The following is a 23,299-nucleotide window of genomic DNA, read 5'->3' as shown; positions in this document are numbered from 1 at the left end:
CCTCATGTCGGCTGTTTGCTAGAATGTTGAAGGCTTTCTTTGCTTAGATTTTTATTCTTGGGCATCCTTAATTAGCAATTTAATTATTGTTATTTCAATTGTCTCACAAGATGGATGCTTTTAAAAAAAAAAAAAAAAAACTTGACGCGAAGAAGACTCAAGAAGAAAAAGAGGACTGTTGCAAACTGCGCGCTCCATACTGAGAGCCCAACCGCCGCGAATGACGACGCTGTTGGGAATGACGTAATTGCTATGCTCCTTAACGACGAGGGTCAGAGATCAGCATAATTTTGGCGCGCCGGAGTTGAGGGAAAGGATTGGTAATGCCGGCACTGGAGGAGGAGTTGTCGATGAATAGTGCTTTAGAAGGTGAGGTCAATGTCAAGGAGGTGATGGGGAGGCTGCGGCGGCTTCAGTGGCCAAGTCAAACGACAATTTGGTTCCGAATAATTGCGCTATGAAACTTATTGTTGGTTTGTACTACATCTGGAAATATCAAAGACAAGTTAATCTAGAAGCTGTACGAGAGCATGACCGCAAGTTGCGTGAAAGAAAAGCAGCCTCTTTCAAGACCAAAGCAAAGTTAGGCCTATTTAAGAGTTAGTTTAACACTTGCCTAGTTAGTAATATTCGGGATGGGAATTAAACGTCAAAAATACGTACGTGAATAATTCGGTAATTTTTAGTGAAAAATACTTTAAAAAATTCGGCCATAAAATACGGCAACGGCAAATTATAAAATTCGATACGTACGTGTTTAAAACAAAATGTAATGAAAAATACATATGTAAAAATACGAATTGATATTATCATTTCTTCGTACTTATATGACTTCTAAAACATAAATTTTGAAGAAAATTCAAGGTGAATAATAGCTTTTCTCAAATATTACCATTTGGATATACAAAACTTCAACCCCATCTAAGTTATTTGATAAATAAAAGGTGTAAATAATACTATTAATTGTATAATTTTTTAATTACAAAAGTTTAAAGTTCAAAAGTAATCTTAAACTTGACTTTTTTAATTAAAAAAAAATTATTTTTTATTTTTGGAGTATTTTTAATTAAAAAATTCAGCAAAAATACTTATTGAAAAATTCATTAATTCATGAATTAACTAGGAACACTTGAGTTATATTACGAGTATATCATCCACTAGTGTTAATGAGAGCCTATTGAACTATTTAAGTACAACGTCTATTGTAATCTAATCGAGTACTTTTATTGTTTTTAGTTGACTAAGTTTTTGGTTGGTAGTTTTTCTTATCCTTCTTCCTATTTTATTTTCCTTTTTTCTTATTTTTATTGACCCTCAATAATTTTTTTATTGAGGGTCAATAAAAGTTTATTACCTCCAATAATCTTTTATTGTCCCCCAATACAAGATTTTGAATTGATGTAATCTTCTCATCTTCTTTCTCAATCAAAGTTTTATGTGTCTAATTTTAGGAAGATTAGTCTCCCTTTCGCTCAATAAATTTTTATTGGATTTTATTAGGGGGCAATAATAGTCTCAGGTGACCTATGAGATCTCCGACAAACTCTTTGAGGACATCCGGCAACCGGCCACCGGAGTCTGACGAAGTCTCCGATGACCTCTCTCTCTCTCTCTATATATATATATGTGTGTGTGACATATATATATATATATATATATATATATATATATATATATATATATAAAAGTTTGCTCAGGTGCGGATATCCGCACCGAAGAAAAAGGTGCGGATTTCAAGTTTTGACCCACTTTCCGATCACATTTTTACATCTTAGCCGTTCAGTTTTTAGATCCTAATGTATAGATCATCTCTGCAAAATTTCAGCCAATTTGATGATCGTTAAGGCATCCAAAATTGCAATTTACACGAACGGACCGAATCTGTCGAACCGGAACCGTTCGTATTTATAATGGTAAATTGCAGTTTTGGATGCCTTAACGATCACCAAATTGGCTGAAATTTTGTAGAGGTGATCTATACATTATGACCTAAAAACTGAACGGCTAAGATGTGAAAATGTGATCGGAAAGTGGGTCAAAACCGGAAATCCGCACCTAAGCAAAAAGTGTGGACGTCCGCACCGGAGAAGCGCTGTATATATATATGTGACATAGAAAGAGAGGGCAAAATGGTCCCAAAAAAAAACTTAATTGAGTATTAGGGAACAAAATGAGTAATCTTACGGGTAAATGGGAAAAATATACATTGAACTACAAATAAAGGAAAAAGAAATCTAAGACCTTGGTGTTGCCATAATTTAAAGAGGAACTTCTTTACTAATGTGAACATTATTACATTCAGTCATTGTCATATATGTTGAGAATATGAATCTCACATGGAAAAATGGAAACCATATATATATAACAATTTGGATCAACTTCATTCATTGTCAATTACTTTTGGTTGTGAAGCTCAAATTACTTTAGTATTAGAGCTGATTTTCCCACTGTATAGTTTTTTTTTTTTTTTTTTTTTTTTTTTTTAAAATTTTTTTTAAATTTTTAATTTTTTTAAAAAACCCTTAGCCCACCCCACCTTTACATATGTCATTGAGAATCGAACCCATGACCTTACAATGTTGGAATTATAACTTACCAATATGTCACAGCTCACCGACATCCCACTGTATAGTTTGAAAGTTTGTATCTCATTTATTTCAACCGTGTCTCATTGCATAGCTTTAAAGTTCCACTAAATATCCTAGTGCTATTTTAAACAACAAAATATCCTCGTATCTCATCTCTGGCTCCTAGGGCAAAACCAATCAGTGCCAATATTCTCTATCCTATCAGGATTCAAATTTGCTCACCATTTTTATTTTATGGTGATATCACCATCCTATTAAAACTTGTCACGTCATATAGAATTAATTTAATACTTAAAATATTTTTTTTAATAAAACATCATGATTAACTATAAGGGTGGTTCTAGTTAGACCTCCAAATTTGATATTTGGACCTCCATATTTTTTCCAATTATTAGTAGACTTTGTTAACTCATATGAAAAGACAAATAAGGACAAAGAGAGAAAGAAAAAAGAAAGAAGGAAAAAGAAGCAAATATTCTTCTTACCTCCCCCATTAATATAACATTCAATAAATTGTTTTTTTTTTTTTAGAATTTCCTTATATTTACCTATATAATTTTATAATTTACCTAAAATAATTAAGTAAAGATAATTAATTTCTATACATGGCCCTATTATTTAATACAATAGTACATTCAAAGTTCTAGGGTCACTTTGTTATGTAATTAGATTAATTATGCAACTGTTACATAGTAAATAGAAGTATAAATAAATTAACTGGAAAGGAAAAGTCTACTTACTTACTGACGTTGAATATAAAGATGTACTTTCAAATATAATTGCAACATCGATATCACATGTTTGATTTGATGACGTTCTCAGAGAAGAATCTGACCATTGTACGTAAATGCATGAACTTCCAGGTGCATTCTGTTATTTTCCATGATTAGTAATGCTATCTTATTGATGAACTCTTCAATGAGTTGATTGGGATGACTACAACACGTGCAGCTGATTCCCCATATAAGGGTTCTTACAAAACATAGCAGACAAAGCTTAATTTGAATGTATTGTCTATGGTACAACTTGACTTACTACACCATGCAAATGAGAAAAAAATAAACATGCAGTGAAACTTATTCAAACTAAATTGCCTAGCTATATGTAATTATGTATAGCTTACGATATATATATAGGTAAAAAATAAAAGAAAAAACGTGATTGCCGTCTAGATGACTAGATGGCCTCCGATCCAACATTTCCATTATTGATTTGATTTGCAATTTCAACACATGCCGTGCATGTATCTTCTTTCTAAAGTTATATAAATAGCTAGCAAATCAAGATTAACTGCAATTTACCATTACAAACACGAACGGTTCCGGTTCGATCGACAGATTCGGTTCGTTCGTGTAAATTGCAGTTTTGGATGCCTTAACTGTCACGCCCCGAATTTTGAATAATAAATTCAAATCCGAAACATGAATAAACAATTAATACAAATAACGTTCTGAATTTTTTTTTTCAGAAACAAACACACCACTCGCCACTCAACACAAAACTCGAAAACCTCGAGTTAATTATTACAATTCACTCTTACAAAGTAAAATCGTAAAGCTCTAAATGAGCATAACAAACCTCACAATATAATGCTGTAATTCACATAACACTACTCTAAGCAGCCCGATCACCGTCCTGGTTCTCCTGACCTGTAGGATTACCCGCTACACAATTTGAATAGTGTACCGGGAGTTGCAACAACACAAAACCCGGTAAGCTTTTTACAGCCAGTATGAGTAAACAAGAAAGAACTGTTGATTTTAAATTACAATTCTTATAACTCAACAACACAACCAACAATCTCAACATCCACGACGCAAACGTCAACCAATTCAATATCACCACTTTGGTCCTATCACACAACACTATCACCACTTTGGTCCCATCCCATAACACGTTAGAGCTCTAACTGCCTCGTTACCTCTGACACCTTGGCCTAGGGTCAAGCAACGGCAAAAATACTTCGGTTAACACTATAACCGTCGCGCTTTGGACATCCCCGTCCTCAGCACCATATACTTCGGTTAATAATAAACCGTCGCGCTTTGGACATCCCCGTCCTCAGCACACAACTTCGGTTAATAATAAACCGTCGCACCTTGGACATCCCCGTCCTCAGCACACAAACACTCCGGTTATCCTTAACCGTCGAACTTCGGACACCTCATCCTCAGAACCCTACATTCTCTAACTCTATACATCCTCCAATGTAAATCATGAATATTAACAAGAACTCATCAATCATGTTCATCACATATAAATATGGTAAGTCACATGTCAATTCATAATAATTTAATCATCCCAATTCCACACTCTTCAATGTCACACCATTCATATATAATCACGTAAATATATATATACGTAATTATCCGCTCAGGGATAATCACTAATACCAACTATAGTTCACATGCAATAAAACCGAGAAATTCATTTGTATAGTAAAAATCATTTTACTTACCCATGGACCGTAGTTGATCAAGTCCATATGATTTTAAAACAAATATTTATTCCATAAATATTTTCACGCAATTACGACAAAATAAGGTAATTAAATTTATTCGGTTCGTAATATGAACCACGTGAGGTTTACTCACCTCTAAATTCCCGCTGCGTCTTCTTAACAGCTCAAAATACAATTTCACGAATCGTCCGCCAAATCAAACCGTCGATCACCTAATCAAACATGACCTTAACTTAGCAAATAACTCAAAAACATAATCAAACGACAATTCAACGGTCGGATTGAAATTAAATGATGATCCAACGGTCGGATCCTCACGGATCGCCTTCCTAATCACTGTTTTGCATTTATACGAAGATCCAACGGTCGGATCTTCGCCCATGACTACACAAAGCCACTGGGACTGTCATAAGATCATCATATCAAAACTACAAGTCCATCTGACGGTACTAACTTCACAGATCACAAATCTAACGATCGAAATCGATCTAAACTTAAAAATTCATAACTTAATCATACGATATCCAAAAATTGCGTATAATATATCGAAATGATCGTATTGAAATATAGAATCTGAAAATGTACAGAAACCATATTTTTGATCCCCGGAGGTGGCCGGAAAGGGCCGCCGGAGTTAGTGGCAGAGCCGCCGCCGACCACCACCAATGGTGTCGGGGCCGGGCTGCTCTTCTTCCTCTCATCATGCTTGACAACTTTCATAACTAGCACGAAGTCTGAAAATGACCGGAAGGGGTCGAAAATTACCTTGAACAGTATGAAGGTGGCCGGAATTTTCCAGAAACCGGCGAGAAACTGCAGAAAACGGCGAGCTCCAATTCGACGTAAAAACGTCAATTTAAGGCTTCGATTCCTTCTGAAGAGTTGTTAAGAAACTCAAGAAGAACTCACTGGTTCAAGAATCACAGAAAAATATGGTCTGTAGCTCGAGATATACCGATCGAAAGCTTCGGTGGTCGGAAAAATTCCAGAATTTTGCAGAATCCGGCAAGGCTTGATTTCGACGTCAAAACTTCAATTCCAGGCTTCGATTCCTTCTAGAGAGTTGTTAAGAAACTCAAGGTGAGTTTACCAGTTCAAGAATCACTCAAAACGATGCACTACAACTCGAGATATACCTATCAAAAGCTTCGGTGGTGGTGGAAAATTTCCAGAATCCGGCGAGCTCCGACGAACGTGAATCCGATCACTCCAGGTGCGATCCTTCTAGAATGATGATCAGAAGGTTGAGGCGAGTTCAGGGAGCTAAGGATCGTGAGTTTTGGTGGCCGGAGCTAGGAGAAAACCGGCGTTGACCGATTTTTGTTTCAAAGTTTGCGGCTCCGACTGCCGGATTTGAGGCCGTTCCGGTGGAAGTGATCACGTCTAGCAGGTAGGCGGCGTCGAGGCGAAGGCAAGGGAGGTGGTCTGGTGTCGATTGGTGGCCGGAGGAGGGAGAACTCGGCCGGAGAGCTTTGCTCTGTTTTTTCTGGGCTCGGACGCGCGCAAGAGAGAGAGAGTTCGGTTTCCAGAAATGGAACTGAAATTATTTTTGGTAATTTCCAAAAATGGCAGCTTTATACTAAACTGAAAACTTTTTCAAAAAAATCATAACTAATTCATACGAACTCTGATTTTTGCATACCACATATGCACGAGATCGTATCGACGAGCTCTACAACTTTCATGAAGGAAGTTTTCCCCAATTATGAACGTATAAAAAGTCAACTCCTTTGACCTCCCCTAAAACGTTCAGTTTTCGAATAAAAATTGTTCGAACCAATTTCACCACTCCTCCAAGCTTCATACTTTCTCCCATGACCACGAAATCATTTCTAAAATGTCCTCGGAAAAATAATTTAGATTTTTTTTCGGGGTATTACAATCCACCCTCCTTAAAGAAATTTCGTCCCGAAATTTAAGCGTAAGTCAATTCCTCTTGATTAAGGTTGACCTAACCATCGAATCTCCATCATTCCCAAAGTTGTAGTAATCTACAAAGCCACAGCCCTTTGTATAAAAATACATTCCTATGGCCACTAAATCCTTTCGTCACGATGTAAATTCACAAAACAACTGCTCAACATCACTCCACATCAATTACACAAAATCATCACGTGGATCATCACAGAGATCATCACTTAGATCTTCACAGAGATTATCTCATAGATCCTCACATAGATCATCACCCTGTACTGGCATACAAGCACAGTAAAGACTCCCACAAAGCGTTTCGCTACTCCATTAGCATCACGGTAAATCTCTATAGTAAAACTTAAGCATGCACTATTCTACACCACAATAGAGATGCATCACTCAAAACAAATCATTCTCAAAAGCACGCCAATAAAACATGTCACCCAGTGATGATGACTTGGGCTTGCTCAATCCTTGGGCTAAGCATTAGGGCTGGCCAATTGGGCTGAAGAAACCGAACCATTCACATTTCGAACCGGCCCGAACCAATTTGGGTTTAACATTTGGGCCTACCATTCGGGCCGAACAATTGGGCTTAACATTTGGGCCTACCAATCGGCCCACCGACTTCCAGCTCGGCTACGGTATGAAATTGTACATACCGTAGGTATACCGTATATATGTATGCATACCGTACAGACCGTATATACGTATGCATATCGTACAACTGTATATACGTATGCATACCGTACAGACCATATATATGTATGTATACCGTACATACCGTATATACGTCCGTATATCAAGCATATACGAGATCCAAAAATATTTGTAAGAGGTAAGGTTCGAACTCCCGACCTCGAACACGAAGGTTTTGCTCCCAACCACTGAAGCAAGAGCTGCCTTCATTAATATATGCTCACGTGTTATATTTATTATGTCATAAGCGACATAAATAAAATAACAGGGAAGGCAAGGTTCGAAACCTCAACCTGCCGCACGAAACCTTTTTCCCCCAACCACTGGAGCACAAGCTGTGCTTAATATAATGTGTACAAATGTTATACTTATTATGTCATAAGCGAACATAATAAAAATAAACGAGAGGCAAGGTTCGAACCTCTGACCTCTTGTACAAGAGCCTTGCTCTTCAACCACTAGAGCACCAGCTGCTCTCGTTACTATCCATGCAACTTCTTTTATTTATTCTATCATAAGCGATAGAATAACAACAAACTGTCGGTACACTCCACGTGCCACGACACGTCTCTTCCGTGATTTACGGAAAGCAAATCACTTTCGGCTAAAGCTGTCTGCCACAGCGTCTCGAGGTTCGGCCTGTCCCCTTACACGCTCTCCACGCGCCAACAACTTTTCCGGGTTTTCGGATGACTTTAATCCAACGCGTAGATTGAATCTCAGAGATCGTCCATCCAACGGTGGAGATCTGCTCACCTCGTTCTATAAATAGGTGCATCCTGGAGAAAAACTGTTCACACCAAAGAAAAGAAATTTTCCCCAGCCATTCTCTCTCAAACTCTGCAGTCTTCCTCTCGAAACTCAAATCCTTTCTTCATCAATTTCAATCCTTCTCTTCTGATCTTCTCTCCCATTTGAAGATTCGATTTCATCTTTCCTCTGAGAATCTCAGATCTCCAATCACCAGTTCAACAACTCCAATCCTTCTAACAAAATCTCCCTCAAACACTAAACCATGTATTCCTCGATATTCACATCCTCTCACCTCATGACCCAAGAGCCACGAACTCTGCAACTAATGGAGCTCCAAACCCCGCAACAAATGGAACCACAACAACAGCAACCAACAGAGGAGGGAGGAAACACCCAAGCAGCTGGAAGTAGTGCCAACATGGATTTCTGGCGAAGCCGTACCAGATGGATTCCTACTCCAGAACAAATAAGAATCCTCAAGGATCTTTACTACGTCAAGGGATTTAAGTGCCCATCTACAGAGCACATTCACGAGATCTGCCTCCAGCTGAACCAGTATGGACATGTTGAGGGTAAGAACATTTACTTTTGGTTCCAGAACGTCAGGGCTCGAGAGAAGCAGATGAATAGGTGTAATCAGGCTGCTCCAGTGCCCATGGGAACTAGTTCTCTTGGTACTGGTGGATCCATCGATCTCAATTTTGGGTCCACTGGTTCTACTGGTGCTGGTGGATCCATCGACATCAATTTTGGGTCCACTAGTTCTACTGATGATGGTGGATCCATCGACATCAATTTTGGTTCCACCTATTCTACTGGTAATGAAGGATTTCTTGATTTAAATTTTGTTTCATAATCTTCCTCACACTTCAACACTAATACCAGTACAACTCTTTTGGCACAACAGGAGGACAAACATCCCTACAACAACGAGGAGGAGATCACCAGGAGGTTCAAACTCTTCCTCTGTTCCCCGTGCACGGCGAGGACGTCTTTGGTAACCTGAAGACTACTTCCGAGGAAGGTAGCGCATTTGGTTACTATTCTGGTGGCTCAGGCGGTTACCACAGTGGCTCAAACGTTTCTCTTGAGCTCAGCCTCAACCCATCCGGAGCTGCTGACTAGGCTTAGTATAGAATAGTCCTCGTTTCCCTTTTTGTAATATAAAATCAATAAGATTGTGTGCATGTTTTCTTTTCTTTTTGTTTAACCAACAACAACACCAAGGATCGAACCTTGGTCACTCAATACTCTTTTCAAAACCATCGAGAACTCTGCTGCACACATCTTTCATAATGATGCAATAAAACAATCACTCAAAACCTAGCAATCAATTAAGTCACACAGAGGTCAAGCTAGTATCCTCTGAGTCAAACCAAACACAATAATTTCGTCGCTAGAATTAGGGATTAATAAAGCTAAACACTTCCTGAGTTAGTTAGGAAAAACCCCCATCTTTAGAGTTACACTTACAACTCTAAAAAAAATCTCGATCATTCCATCTATCAATTGCTTCAACAAGCAATATGTACCATCTTAGCATCCACTAATCGATACTGGTACAACACTCAGTATCTCACCCACGAATCACCTCACTGCTCATTTGGTGGTAAGTCAACATCTAGTGGTCAAAATTCTGTGATTATAGCACTTCACACTAACCACGTCATAATCCATAATCTGTTCTCACAACAGTATCTGGCCTCATAAATTAGTTATACAACCCTAGCACTCCTAGAGTTGAAAACAACGTTATTACCTAAGCTCATACATCAACACAATGTCTCTTCACAGTCAATCCTATCACGAGGTCATATCAATCTTTCCATAAGTCAACCATACACAAAATCCATCATAGTAACAACGAATTATGCATTACTACTCAACAATAGTCAGTGAAGCAGCACTCCACAATAATTTCCAATACCATCCGCAGACCTCAAACCACACCCCGACATTTAGCTAATATATAGTAGCTATCCTAAACACCAAACAACTGAGCATGAATGAATGCTCCATTATAACACAATTCCATCACTAAGCAACCAATAACTGCTAAGTATTCTTCAACTCAAAACATCTGCATATCCAACTAATGGAAAGTATCACAACTACTAGTCAAATACTCGTAACGACTTTAGATACAAGCATTGGTCAAACACCATGACCCCAACAACCAACGACTACAATGCACATAAGGATACTGTTTTTCGTGGAAACCATCCTCAATAACTCCACCAGAGTTTAATCCAAAGGTTCCCATTCCTCAAAGGTTATAACTCAAAGAAGCTACACAAACTCCACCACTTCACTTACAAAGTCAACCTATGCCATGATCACTTAACATACTACCCTTATTAAAGGTAACATAAGTATCTCCCAAATTACATCACTACACTCGTACACCAATATAGTCTTGAGAATTCTGTCTCATAATCTCTCACACTCCTATCATCTTGAGTTGGTGAGATCAATTCTCTTTTCAACTATTCCTAGGGTCTTAATCTCTTTCACCATTTCAACCCAAGAATAACATCCATCACATCAACTACAGGTAGACTAGGCAACTCAACCTCTAATGCCTCCACCTCATCCTCAACTGTCTCCATATATAGAAAGATCTTGTCCCTACATCAGACTCGACCTCTACCTCACCGACTCATCAGAGTTAAATCCAGAGGTTCCTATTCCTCGAAGATCACAACTCGCGGAAACTAAACTTATTCTAATACGAACTTAGTAGACAACTCTACCGTCCTACGGACTTACACGTTGTCTAGACCCCATACTAAGACATACCCAATGATTATACCAGTACCGAAGAGTATATGATGGGGATCCGCTGCAGACGGGCCATCACTCGGGAGGTACTGATTATCACCAAATATGTACCTTACGCTCTGATACCAAACTGTCATGCCCCGAATTTTGAATAATAAATTCAAATCCGAAACATGAATAAACAATTAATACAAATAACGTTCTGAATTTTTTTTTTCAGAAACAAACACACCACTCGCCACTCAACACAAAACTCGAAAACCTCGAGTTAATTATTACAATTCACTCTTACAAAGTAAAATCGTAAAGCTCTAAATGAGCATAACAAACCTCACAATATAATGCTGTAATTCACATAACACTACTCTAAGCAGCCCGATCACCGTCCTGGTTCTCCTGACCTGTAGGATTACCCGCTACACAATTTGAATAGTGTACCGGGAGTTGCAACAACACAAAACCCGGTAAGCTTTTTACAGCCAGTATGAGTAAACAAGAAAGAACTGTTGATTTTAAATTACAATTCTTATAACTCAACAACACAACCAACAATCTCAACATCCACGACGCAAACGTCAACCAATTCAATATCACCACTTTGGTCCTATCACACAACACTATCACCACTTTGGTCCCATCCCATAACACGTTAGAGCTCTAACTGCCTCGTTACCTCTGACACCTTGGCCTAGGGTCAAGCAACGGCAAAAATACTTCGGTTAACACTATAACCGTCGCGCTTTGGACATCCCCGTCCTCAGCACCATATACTTCGGTTAATAATAAACCGTCGCGCTTTGGACATCCCCGTCCTCAGCACACAACTTCGGTTAATAATAAACCGTCGCACCTTGGACATCCCCGTCCTCAGCACACAAACACTCCGGTTATCCTTAACCGTCGAACTTCGGACACCTCATCCTCAGAACCCTACATTCTCTAACTCTATACATCCTCCAATGTAAATCATGAATATTAACAAGAACTCATCAATCATGTTCATCACATATAAATATGGTAAGTCACATGTCAATTCATAATAATTTAATCATCCCAATTCCACACTCTTCAATGTCACACCATTCATATATAATCACGTAAATATATATATACGTAATTATCCGCTCAGGGATAATCACTAATACCAACTATAGTTCACATGCAATAAAACCGAGAAATTCATTTGTATAGTAAAAATCATTTTACTTACCCATGGACCGTAGTTGATCAAGTCCATATGATTTTAAAACAAATATTTATTCCATAAATATTTTCACGCAATTACGACAAAATAAGGTAATTAAATTTATTCGGTTCGTAATATGAACCACGTGAGGTTTACTCACCTCTAAATTCCCGCTGCGTCTTCTTAACAGCTCAAAATACAATTTCACGAATCGTCCGCCAAATCAAACCGTCGATCACCTAATCAAACATGACCTTAACTTAGCAAATAACTCAAAAACATAATCAAACGACAATTCAACGGTCGGATTGAAATTAAATGATGATCCAACGGTCGGATCCTCACGGATCGCCTTCCTAATCACTGTTTTGCATTTATACGAAGATCCAACGGTCGGATCTTCGCCCATGACTACACAAAGCCACTGGGACTGTCATAAGATCATCATATCAAAACTACAAGTCCATCTGACGGTACTAACTTCACAGATCACAAATCTAACGATCGAAATCGATCTAAACTTAAAAATTCATAACTTAATCATACGATATCCAAAAATTGCGTATAATATATCGAAATGATCGTATTGAAATATAGAATCTGAAAATGTACAGAAACCATATTTTTGATCCCCGGAGGTGGCCGGAAAGGGCCGCCGGAGTTAGTGGCAGAGCCGCCGCCGACCACCACCAATGGTGTCGGGGCCGGGCTGCTCTTCTTCCTCTCATCATGCTTGACAACTTTCATAACTAGCACGAAGTCTGAAAATGACCGGAAGGGGTCGAAAATTACCTTGAACAGTATGAAGGTGGCCGGAATTTTCCAGAAACCGGCGAGAAACTGCAGAAAACGGCGAGCTCCAATTCGACGTAAAAACGTCAATTTAAGGCTTCGATTCCTTCTGAAGAGTTGTTAAGAAACTCAAGAAGAACTCACTGGTTCAAGAATCACAGAAAAATATGGTCTGTAGCTCGAGATATACCGATCGAAAGCTTCGGTGGTCGGAAAAATTCCAGAATTTTGCAGAATCCGGCAAGGCTTGATTTCGACGTCAAAACTTCAATTCCAGGCTTCGATTCCTTCTAGAGAGTTGTTAAGAAACTCAAGGTGAGTTTACCAGTTCAAGAATCACTCAAAACGATGCACTACAACTCGAGATATACCTATCAAAAGCTTCGGTGGTGGTGGAAAATTTCCAGAATCCGGCGAGCTCCGACGAACGTGAATCCGATCACTCCAGGTGCGATCCTTCTAGAATGATGATCAGAAGGTTGAGGCGAGTTCAGGGAGCTAAGGATCGTGAGTTTTGGTGGCCGGAGCTAGGAGAAAACCGGCGTTGACCGATTTTTGTTTCAAAGTTTGCGGCTCCGACTGCCGGATTTGAGGCCGTTCCGGGGGAAGTGATCACGTCTAGCAGGTAGGCGGCGTCGAGGCGAAGGCAAGGGAGGTGGTCTGGTGTCGATTGGTGGCCGGAGGAGGGAGAACTCGGCCGGAGAGCTTTGCTCTGTTTTTTCTGGGCTCGGACGCGCGCAAGAGAGAGAGAGTTCGGTTTCCAGAAATGGAACTGAAATTATTTTTGGTAATTTCCAAAAATGGCAGCTTTATACTAAACTGAAAACTTTTTCAAAAAAATCATAACTAATTCATACGAACTCTGATTTTTTGCATACCACATATGCACGAGATCGTATCGACGAGCTCTACAACTTTCATGAAGGAAGTTTTCCCCAATTATGAACGTATAAAAAGTCAACTCCTTTGACCTCCCCTAAAACGTTCAGTTTTCGAATAAAAATTGTTCGAACCAATTTCACCACTCCTCCAAGCTTCATACTTTCTCCCATGACCACGAAATCATTTCTAAAATGTCCTCGGAAAAATAATTTAGATTTTTTTTCGGGGTATTACATTAACGATCATCAAATTGGCTGAAATTTTGTAGAGATGATCTATACATTAGGATCTAAAAACTGAACGGTTAAGATGTGAAAATATGATTGGAAAGTGGGTAAAAATGGGAAATCCGTACGTTTTGCTTAGGTGCGGATATCCACACCTATATATATATATATATACACATACATACATACATACATATATATAGTGTGTGTGTGTGTGTGTGTGTATATATATATATATATATATATATATATAGAGAGAGAGAGAGAGAGAGAGAGGCAGAAAAAATAAAAAATAAAAAGAGAGAAATAAAAAAATAAAAAGTGAGAGGTATAATAGTCATTTTAGGACCTGTTGTGTGAGAATTAGAAAGAATAAGGACTAAACTGTTTAATTTTTAAATTTTGGACTAAACTGTTTTTCATGCAAAAGTATGAGGAGTAACGAGTATTTAGTCCTATAAAAGAAGTTCCATTGAAGTTCAACCAATTCATTTAGTTTAACCTTACACAATACAGCAGACACAAAACTGATGATAAGGTCACGTTCAGCCATCGATATCACCTGTTTCATTCCACAATTAAGCATTCACATGGATATAAACGTGAACAGCAAAGAACATCCCCACAACCAGGAGCAATACGAACGTTTTACACGTTAGCGCTTGAACTTGCAGGTGCATTCTATTATATTCCATGACTAAATATTCACAGAGCTACTCATGCCGTGCAGGTATCTTCTTTCTAAAGTTATATAAATAGCTAGCAAATCAAGATTAACCACAGCATAAAATTTCCTACAGATCGAATAAATGTGCCTTTGATCTCCAGAAAACCCTAAACCATAGTTGATACAATGTCTGCCCCTGCTTTAGCGTCAGAGCTAGCTCAAACCCCGAATATTACTGCCACTCCTAATGTTACTCGACGTTCAGCTAATTATTCCCCGAGCATTTGGGGTGATCATTTTCTGTCATATGCTTCCATGGTAAGAAAGATTTATCAAGTGTCTTGAAAGAACAATGCTTTTCATATATGAATTTGCATGCACCAAGAACTAATCAATTAAGGTCATGCTCGTTTTAATTACGTTCAAAATATACGCATGTGTATGTAGGAAGCGGCAGATAGTAAAAGTAAGAAACATATCCAAGACTTGAAGGAAGAGCTGAAGAGGATGATAATGGCTCCAGCGAAAAGGCCTTCACAAAAATTGCACTTCATCGACCACATTCAGCGCTTGGGTGTCTCATACCATTTTAAAGATGAGATTGACCAAATTTTGCAGCAAGTTCACCGAGAAGAAGAATATGATGATCTTTGCACCACTGCTCTAAGCTTTCGATTGCTAAGACAACAAGGTTATAACACTTCATGCAGTAAGTCATCAGTCGATCTCCAGCTCCGTGTCAATTATGTAATTTACCATTCCTGATTTTCTCTCCCATCACTATACTTATTCACTGGCCGTGCAGATATGTTTAACAAGTTCAAGGATGATGATGGAAGATTTAAAGAATCGCTTATTGATGATGTACTCGGCCTGTTAAGTTTGTATGAAGCCTCACATCTTCAGATGCCCGGGGAGGATATACTGAACGAGGCACTAACCTTCACCACCTCTCATCTCGAGTCTGCAGCACACCGCTTAAGCTCATCGTCTCTTCTTTGGAAACAAGTAACTCATGCCTTGTATCAACCACTTTGGCAGGGCATGCCCAGGATTGAAGCGAGGCATTACTTGTCTATTTACCAAGAAGATGATTCACATAATGAAACTCTTCTGAATTTTGCAAAGATGGATTTCAACACTGTGCAGAAAGTTCATCAGAAAGAACTAAGTGAAATTACGAGGTTTATATGAGTTATATACATATTACATTACATGCACTAAAAATTAATCACTTGTTACTACGTTTACAAAGTTGGATTCGAACAAAAAATTAATCGTTGTCTACGTAATTAATTACTAATCAGGTGGTGGAAGGACTTGGACTTTGTAACCAAGCTCCCTTTTGCAAGAGACAAGGTAGTTGAGGCCTATTTTTGGGCTTTTGCAGTCTACTTTCAGCCGGAATATTACTTTGCCAGGATGGTATTAGCAAAAGCTGTTGCTATAATTACAGTCATTGACGACATATACGATGTGCATGGCACATATGAAGAACTAGAGAGCTTTACTGAAGCTATTGAGAGGTTCAAAATTGACAAATTATTCACCAGATTTGTTTTAATGAATTCTATGATATATATATTCTTGTAATTACTCCTATACATTAACTCTATTAATGGATCATCAGGTGGGACATTTCTGCTGTTGATCAACTGCCAGATTATATGAAAGTGTGTTATAAAGCGCTGTTGAATTTCTTCACCGAGCTTGAAGAAAGTCTAACGAATAAGGGAATCTTATACCGCCTCCACTATGCGAGAGAAGGAGTAAGTTTTGATCATTCTAGCTAGTTTTGGTGCCACTACATAATATATATTTGTTATATTTTGCAATGAAATAAACTTAGTGAGTATAGGATTAATCATTAATTATAAACTTAGTGAGTATCGCAATGAAATAAGCTTGGTTCTCTCTTTGTGTCTCACAGTTCTCAAAGTTCAAGTCAGAGCTTACTTCCAGGAAGCAAAATGGTTCAAACAAAAGTACACACCATCAATGGAAGAGTATATGTCTGTGGAACGCTATACATCCTTCTTCATGTTAGCAACAGTGTCATTTGTTGGAATGGGAGTTATTGTTACAAAAGACTCCATGGATTGGGTTTTCAGTGAACCTAAGCTTTTAAAGGCCACATCTATTATTGGCAGACTCATGAATGACCTTGTAGGCCATAAGGTACGCGGTAATCATGGGTAATTTTAACCTGCAGATTTGAAAAATAAATGCGGAATTAGCTCCACCCTCAATGCCATTCTGGTTTACCTTAACCTTCTCTGTTTATCTACATTTATATGCAGTTTGAGCAAAAGAGAGAACACATTGCATCAGCCGTGGAATGCTACATGAAGCAATATGGTGTCACAGAAGAAGAAGCAGAGGTCGAGCTAACTAAACAAGTGAATGACGCATGGAAAGACATAAACGAAGAGTGGCTCGATGCCACCTCTATCCCTAGGCCCCTACTCTTGCTGATTTTGAACCTTGCACGTTCTAGTGAAGTTCTATACAAGGGGGAAGATGTGTTCACTCATTCTGGAAATGTGCTCAAGGGTCATGTAGTTTCTCTCTTTATCGATCCCGTGCCCATATAAGCCTAAAATCTGGTCGTGTCCTCTTTACTGCAAAATAAAGTCCTAGCTTCTTCGTTGTCATATAATAAGCAGTTTCAAAGACAGCTAGTACTTGCTGCCAGATGAAATTAACGAGGTTTGAATAAAGTTTATTTATTGGATGGTCTTCTTGTTCAGGATACGATGCATCCTGCAAGTAAGAGATCGAATTATACTAAATACTCTTATTTACTTTTCTCTTTGGTTCATGTTCTTGTCTGGGGTTCGGTTGGTTGAGACTTGAGAGTGTTTGTTTCTTCCTTGCTCATGCAATTTGTATTATGATGATACATCATATCTTTGGACGGGATCTGCCTGGGATAGGGTGATTTGGATACCTTTCACGCTCCTATTGGAAAGTATGGTGACGTTTCTGTGTCACTAGGAGGACCAGCGGCTTTTGGTGATGAAGGCAAAAGCTCCTGGCTTTTTCTTTCTCTGAGGATAAGTTCCTCTCTTTGGAGTTTGGAGGGTTTCCTCTTCTTATTGGACTATAAAATTGTTGTTAGGCTTGTGGTGTTTTTAAATTTCTTTTTGTTTGTAATCTTGACCCAAAGTTTGGGTCTTTGTTATATTTGAATAAAAAGAAGGGTTTTTGTCCATTTACTCCATTTCTAGGGATTTTTTTCCCACTAACCCCATTGAGTTTTTTTAATTCCCTCTTACCCAATACACTCTAAGGGAGTCTTCCCTAATACCCCATTAAGATTTTTTTTTTGTTTTTAATTTTTTTTTAATACCATTTTACCCCTCACCCCTTATTTACTTAGAGAGAGAGAAAATAGAAGAGAGAGAAACCATAGGAGACTTCGCCGGAGCCCGTCACCGGTCGCCGGAATCCGGTCACCGGCCGCCGGATTCCGGCCAACTTTCGCCGGATTCCGGTCACCGGCCGCCGGATTCCGGCCAACTTTAGCCGGATTCCGATCACCGGCCGCCGGATTCCGGTCACCGGAATTTGTTGAAAATCTCACCGGAAAGGTTTTTTGGCCCCCAATAGACATCTATTGCCCCCCAATAGACCTCTATTGCCTCCTATTGCCCCCCAATAGACGTCTATTGCCCCGATAGTCTATTGCCCCCTAATAGCCGTCTATTGCCCCCCAATAGACGACTATCAGCCATGTATTGCCCCCCAATAGACGTCTATTGCCCCCCAATAGAACTTTCGGTAGCCGAAATAGGAACTAATCTTCCTAAAATTTGACAGATAAAACTTTGATTAAAGAAAAAAACGAAGAAATTATATCAATTTTAAAACGTCTATTGCCTCCTAATAGACGTCTATTGCCCCCCAATAGACGTTTCGATTACCGAAATGAGAACTAATTTTTGTAAAATTACACAAATATAACTTTGATTAAAGAAAAAAAAAAGAGGAGATTACATTAATTCAAAACGTCTATTGCCCCCCAATAGACCTGTATTGCCCTTGACATAACACATTTTGTATGTTGTTACTCCAATAACACATTTTGAGAAACCCTCCCAGGCACAAACCTCAAGGAGCTCGCGAACTTCAAGCCGTCCCTCAACAATCGTCCTGAAGACCAAAGTCATGGAACACTGCCGGAAGTTTAGAAAGACTTGGAATTTGTCGATGCTATAATCAAGGTAAAGAATCGAGACCCTATCTTGAAAAACAAAGAGGTCGAGTTATTTAAATCTGATGAAACTGAGGTTGAAGATGCTGGTAATGAAACTGAGGTTGAAGATGCTGGTAATGAAACTGAAGATACTAGTCTAGTGAAAGAGGAGGATAGGAAAACTAAGAAGAAGAAGAAGGTCTACTTGAAGGATGACGCGGTCCGATTGCAGAAACACTGCCGGAAGTTTAGAAACTTCGGGCCTCTGATTCTCTCTACAGCCAATTCATGTACGATTCGAGGAAGAAAAGCAGAGGCGGAAGAAAAGCGGATCGAGATTTTCCGGGAACTGGCTGAGAGAGAGAGAGAGAGAGAGAGAGAGAGAGAGAGAGAGAGAGAGAGGCGTTTCGGGGAAGGAATGCTGAAAATTTCACCGGCGAGATCCCGGCGACTCGACTCCAAGCCCAGCCACGACTCTTGCTCTCTTGTCTGCAAGTAGTGGCTGAGACTCGAGCGGCTAAGCCCCACCACCTCCGAATCGGCGCCTCCGGTCCGTCTGTGAGAGAGAGAGAGAGAATTGATCTGGGCACCCATATCTCTTCCCACACGGCCACGATCTCTTCCTTCATCTCCCTTCCGTTGCCGATGCTCTCCTCCGTCTCCGGCCACGCCTCCGCCGCCGGTTGGTAGAGTTCGATCATCTCATTCCTCGCCGGAAAATAGATCTGCGAGGGGAGGAGAGAGAAAGGAAGGAAAACGTTTTCTGATGGTATATAGATTTGTAATTCTATAATTTTTCGAAGGTTAAAATTGACATTTTACTATTAAATGGGTTAGTGGGAATCTTAATTTGTTGGTGGGGTAAGTGAGAATGTTTTATGTAGAATCTGTGCTATGGGTAAATGACCCTAAAAAGAAATATCATTTCATTGGTATATGTATATACGAGAATATAGTGACTCGCATTTACTTTTTTAAGTCGTAAATGAATTATAAAATATTAATTTTTGTTTTTGATGGAAGTATATTAATTTTTTTGTTTGTTTTGTTTTGATATTGAGAAAAGAAAAACAAAAGCCATTGGTATATTAAATTGTGCTTCGTTTTTTTATTTTTTTTTCAATCTTCCTTATTTCATCTTTGAGTCCATAGACTCCGACTCGCCGACTCAATGGTGGTTCACCGTTCACTCCCTCACTGCCTCTCTCTTTTTTCCGGCGACCTCTGTTCTGTACCAAACCTCTCTCCGTCCGCGAAAGATCGGCGACCTCTTTTTCCGCATTGGTTTGGAGTTTGACTAAGTTAGGCGGTGCTTTGTGAATTGGGCGTTTCGGTTTGTTTCAGATTTGTTGGATTTGAGTTTGGATTTTGAATCTGTACGTGTGGATCTTGTAGTTTAATAAGAAACTGGGAGCATTTGTGTTTGTAATAATATTTGGGTTGTGGTCTTGTAGGCTAAAGCTTGTGCCACAGCTGGCATTGCTCGACTAAAGAACATGAATGGGGGAACTATTGATGTCCTGGCATCAACGCTTTACTTCTATTACTCTCTTAGCTATGAATATACCGGTGATATCGCAGAAATTAGAGGGTGAGTTGTATCTTATGATTCTTTTTTATGTACAAATGTCTCGATGTTAAGAACAAGGTCTAATTCAATGGTTTGTAGTAGAAGAGACTGAATTTGAACTGCATAAATCTGAGTCAGATGGAGCCTCACCTCTCTGAATATATGGGTTTGTCGTATACCAATCTTCTATGAATTGGGTGTAAATATGCTATGTTGCTGTTAGTATTTCTTTTCTCTGTTGATACAAACACTAGTTACTAAGGTGTTGTTGTGTACTTGCGTGTCCAAACCATATCAGTGATAATTCCTATCTCTATCTCTTTCCATTGTGTGGAGTCCAATATTTGAAGCTTTAAACTTTTGGGTAGATGTAAGACATCTTATTTAAGATGCATTCATGCAAAAATGGTAGGCTTGGTTGCCAACGGCTGTGGTATACATGACTGAAAAATGACCCTAAACCTTGTTAGGAGTTATTCTACCATTTCCAGAATTTATATTATTCAGAACTGGGTTATGAGACTGAATTGGTTTTGATCAGGTGGACATGCTCCAGGATGGCAAGATGTGCAGCCTCATGATCCTCAAGTTCAAGATGCAGCCAACCATGCTGTGAAGAGCCTTCAGCAAAAGTCCAATTCATTGTTCCCTTATGAGCTTCAAGAGATTGTCCATGCTAAGGCAGAGGTCAGTAGTGATTTTCTTCAATGTGTTTTTTTTTTCGCTTATCTATCATTGATATGTTGAGCTCAATAGTTGGGGTAGCTATTGGTTGTGTTTAATTAGCTGTATTGAGTATTGGGTGATATTTTGTCGTCTTGGTTTGTCTTCGCAACTGGGGTAATGGCAGGTGAAGCAATAACTCTATACATCATTGTTACTCCTGTTTGAGAAGGTAATTTGCTTCATGTTTGCACTTTAGGTCAACTCATGCCCATCATATGTAGGAATGACAAGTAATTCAATGAATTTGTTTAGTATGCCTCAGAGCCTTTAGATGGTTGAAGTAGAAAGAAACTCAAATATAGATTTACCATTTTTTAAGAAGAAATATAGATGTTAAAACTGCATTCAGTATATTGGTCTGCCTTTAATTACCCATCGCAAAAGCTATGAACATATACTTGAGACTCTTTTTCATCTGTGCCATGGTTGCGTGTATACTATCTGAGTTTCTTTTTATTGTCTTTGCAATTTTACACTATTGGTAATTGATTTCAGAAAATGTTTCTTTGCTGCAGTATTGTATACTCGTGTTGCATATTCTATTGATGTGCTTTTGAACAGATAGTGATCTTGTTACTGTATCAAATTCAACTCCAGTCTGTTTCACTAGCAACAGCACTCCCCTTCTAGGTGCTTCTAGCTTTTTCATAATGTTCTTCCTCATTTAGTCACCTATTCCTTGTAATTATTTTGGTTATAATTCTGCTAAAGCAATGCCTCAGACTCTCAGTGGGTGTATTAGCTTGTTTTATTGTTTATATGCAACTTTTTAATGTTCAAATTAGTCATGCTGCTGGTTTGAACCTTTGAATGTTAACAATATACTACCATTGATGGCATTACCTACATTGAGCATACTTTATATCGTTTTTTTGCTCTACAAGAATGCTTCTCCAGAAAAATCGAAAGGCGGAAAAGATGTTGAAACTGTAGAAGCTGGACCTTCCTCGAGCAAGGTTATTCTACCTTTGATGCATGTAAATGATATATTACCATGGATAAATAGCATTGCCTATAGTTAGCTTAATTTAGCGTTTCACTTTCCCAGGATGCTTCTTCCAAAAAATCAACCTGTGGAAATGACGCTGAAACTTCAGGAGCTGGACCATTAAGCAAGGTTACTATTATATATTTAATGTTACATAATATATTACCCATTAATAGCATTACATACGTTTACCTTACTTTACTTTATTTTCACTTTTCAAGGATGTGTCCCCTCAAACTGATGCAAGAGGTGTAAATGATGCTGAGTCATCAGGAGCTGGACCTTCCTTGAGCAAGGTTATTTTACCTTCAATGCAAACAGTATGTTACCATTTATAACATTGCTGGCATTTATCTTACTTTGTTATTTTTTATTTTCCTAGGTTGCTTATGTAGAAAATGATCCAAGTGGTGGAAGTGAGGTTGAAACATCAGGACCTGTACCCTCCTCCTTAAGCAAGGTTTTTCTTCCATGCCCAAACCTTGAGGCTATGAGCAGAACATTACAGAGCAAGGATGATCTACCTAGCATGTTCTTTCTTTGAAAACCAGTTTAATTATACTATGATTTTGAAATATGAAGTTATTTAATTGATATAATTTACTACGTGAATGTTTTTGTTTACTATGCTTGAATGAAAGAGTCTAATTGAAAGCATTGTTTACTATAAGTGTGAATGAAGACATCTTTTACGACACACAAAATGGTCTTTTATAGCACACAAAATTAAAGTTGTAAAACATCTTTCACGGTGCACAAAAGAGTGTTACGACGCACAAAAAATATTTTTTACAGCGCACATTTTATGTGCCACAAGATAAATTTGTCTTTTACGACACATTTTTGTGTGCCATAAAGTGTCGTAAA

General features: G+C 38.6%; 2 protein-coding genes and 2 long non-coding RNA genes across 7 annotated transcripts; 2 read left to right on the top strand and 2 right to left on the bottom strand.

Moving 5' to 3' along the window:
- Window positions 1–4,078: 4,078 nt before the first annotated feature.
- Window positions 4,079–8,831, bottom strand: LOC133713807 (uncharacterized). 2 transcript variants are annotated; one of them, XR_009848253.1, is made up of 4 exons: window positions 6,186–8,831; window positions 5,815–6,101; window positions 5,183–5,261; window positions 4,079–4,252 (listed from the first exon to the last, which is right to left on the bottom strand). It is a non-coding gene; the product is annotated as an uncharacterized LOC133713807 (long non-coding RNA). The 2 variants fall into 2 exon arrangements; XR_009848252.1 differs by having other exon boundaries at window positions 5,815–6,104; window positions 6,186–8,828.
- A 2,607-nt stretch (window positions 8,832–11,438) lies between these two features.
- LOC133717730 (uncharacterized) lies at window positions 11,439–13,964 on the bottom strand. Of its 2 annotated transcripts, none has more exons than XR_009849901.1 (4): window positions 13,546–13,964; window positions 13,175–13,461; window positions 12,543–12,621; window positions 11,439–11,612 (listed from the first exon to the last, which is right to left on the bottom strand). It is a non-coding gene; the product is annotated as an uncharacterized LOC133717730 (long non-coding RNA). The 2 variants fall into 2 exon arrangements; XR_009849900.1 differs by having other exon boundaries at window positions 13,175–13,464; window positions 13,546–13,963.
- Window positions 13,965–15,019: 1,055 nt separating this feature from the next.
- On the top strand, window positions 15,020–18,153 carry LOC133717238 ((-)-germacrene D synthase-like). Its single transcript, XM_062143918.1, has 7 exons — window positions 15,020–15,268; window positions 15,398–15,659; window positions 15,756–16,134; window positions 16,258–16,476; window positions 16,581–16,723; window positions 16,881–17,128; window positions 17,251–18,153. Exons 1-7 carry the CDS (start codon window positions 15,137–15,139, stop codon window positions 17,542–17,544), a joined length of 1,677 nt encoding a protein of 558 aa, XP_061999902.1. The 5' UTR covers window positions 15,020–15,136; the 3' UTR covers window positions 17,545–18,153.
- A 2,098-nt stretch (window positions 18,154–20,251) lies between these two features.
- LOC133718687 (uncharacterized) lies at window positions 20,252–23,059 on the top strand. Of its 2 annotated transcripts, none has more exons than XM_062145552.1 (7): window positions 20,252–20,481; window positions 20,603–20,739; window positions 21,260–21,405; window positions 22,329–22,400; window positions 22,493–22,561; window positions 22,654–22,728; window positions 22,815–23,059. In XM_062145552.1, exons 2-7 carry the CDS (start codon window positions 20,649–20,651, stop codon window positions 22,974–22,976), a joined length of 615 nt encoding a protein of 204 aa, XP_062001536.1. In that variant the 5' UTR covers window positions 20,252–20,481; window positions 20,603–20,648; the 3' UTR covers window positions 22,977–23,059. The 2 variants fall into 2 exon arrangements, with proteins under 2 accessions (XP_062001536.1, XP_062001535.1); XM_062145551.1 differs by having other exon boundaries at window positions 20,254–20,524.
- Window positions 23,060–23,299: the final 240 nt, after the last annotated feature.

Source organism: Rosa rugosa, chromosome 6, assembly GCF_958449725.1.
Source record: "Rosa rugosa chromosome 6, drRosRugo1.1, whole genome shotgun sequence".
Lineage (NCBI taxonomy): Eukaryota > Viridiplantae > Streptophyta > Magnoliopsida > Rosales > Rosaceae > Rosa > Rosa rugosa.
Note: the sequence above shows the minus strand (reverse complement) of the source record. Positions and strands in the feature narration are given on the sequence as shown.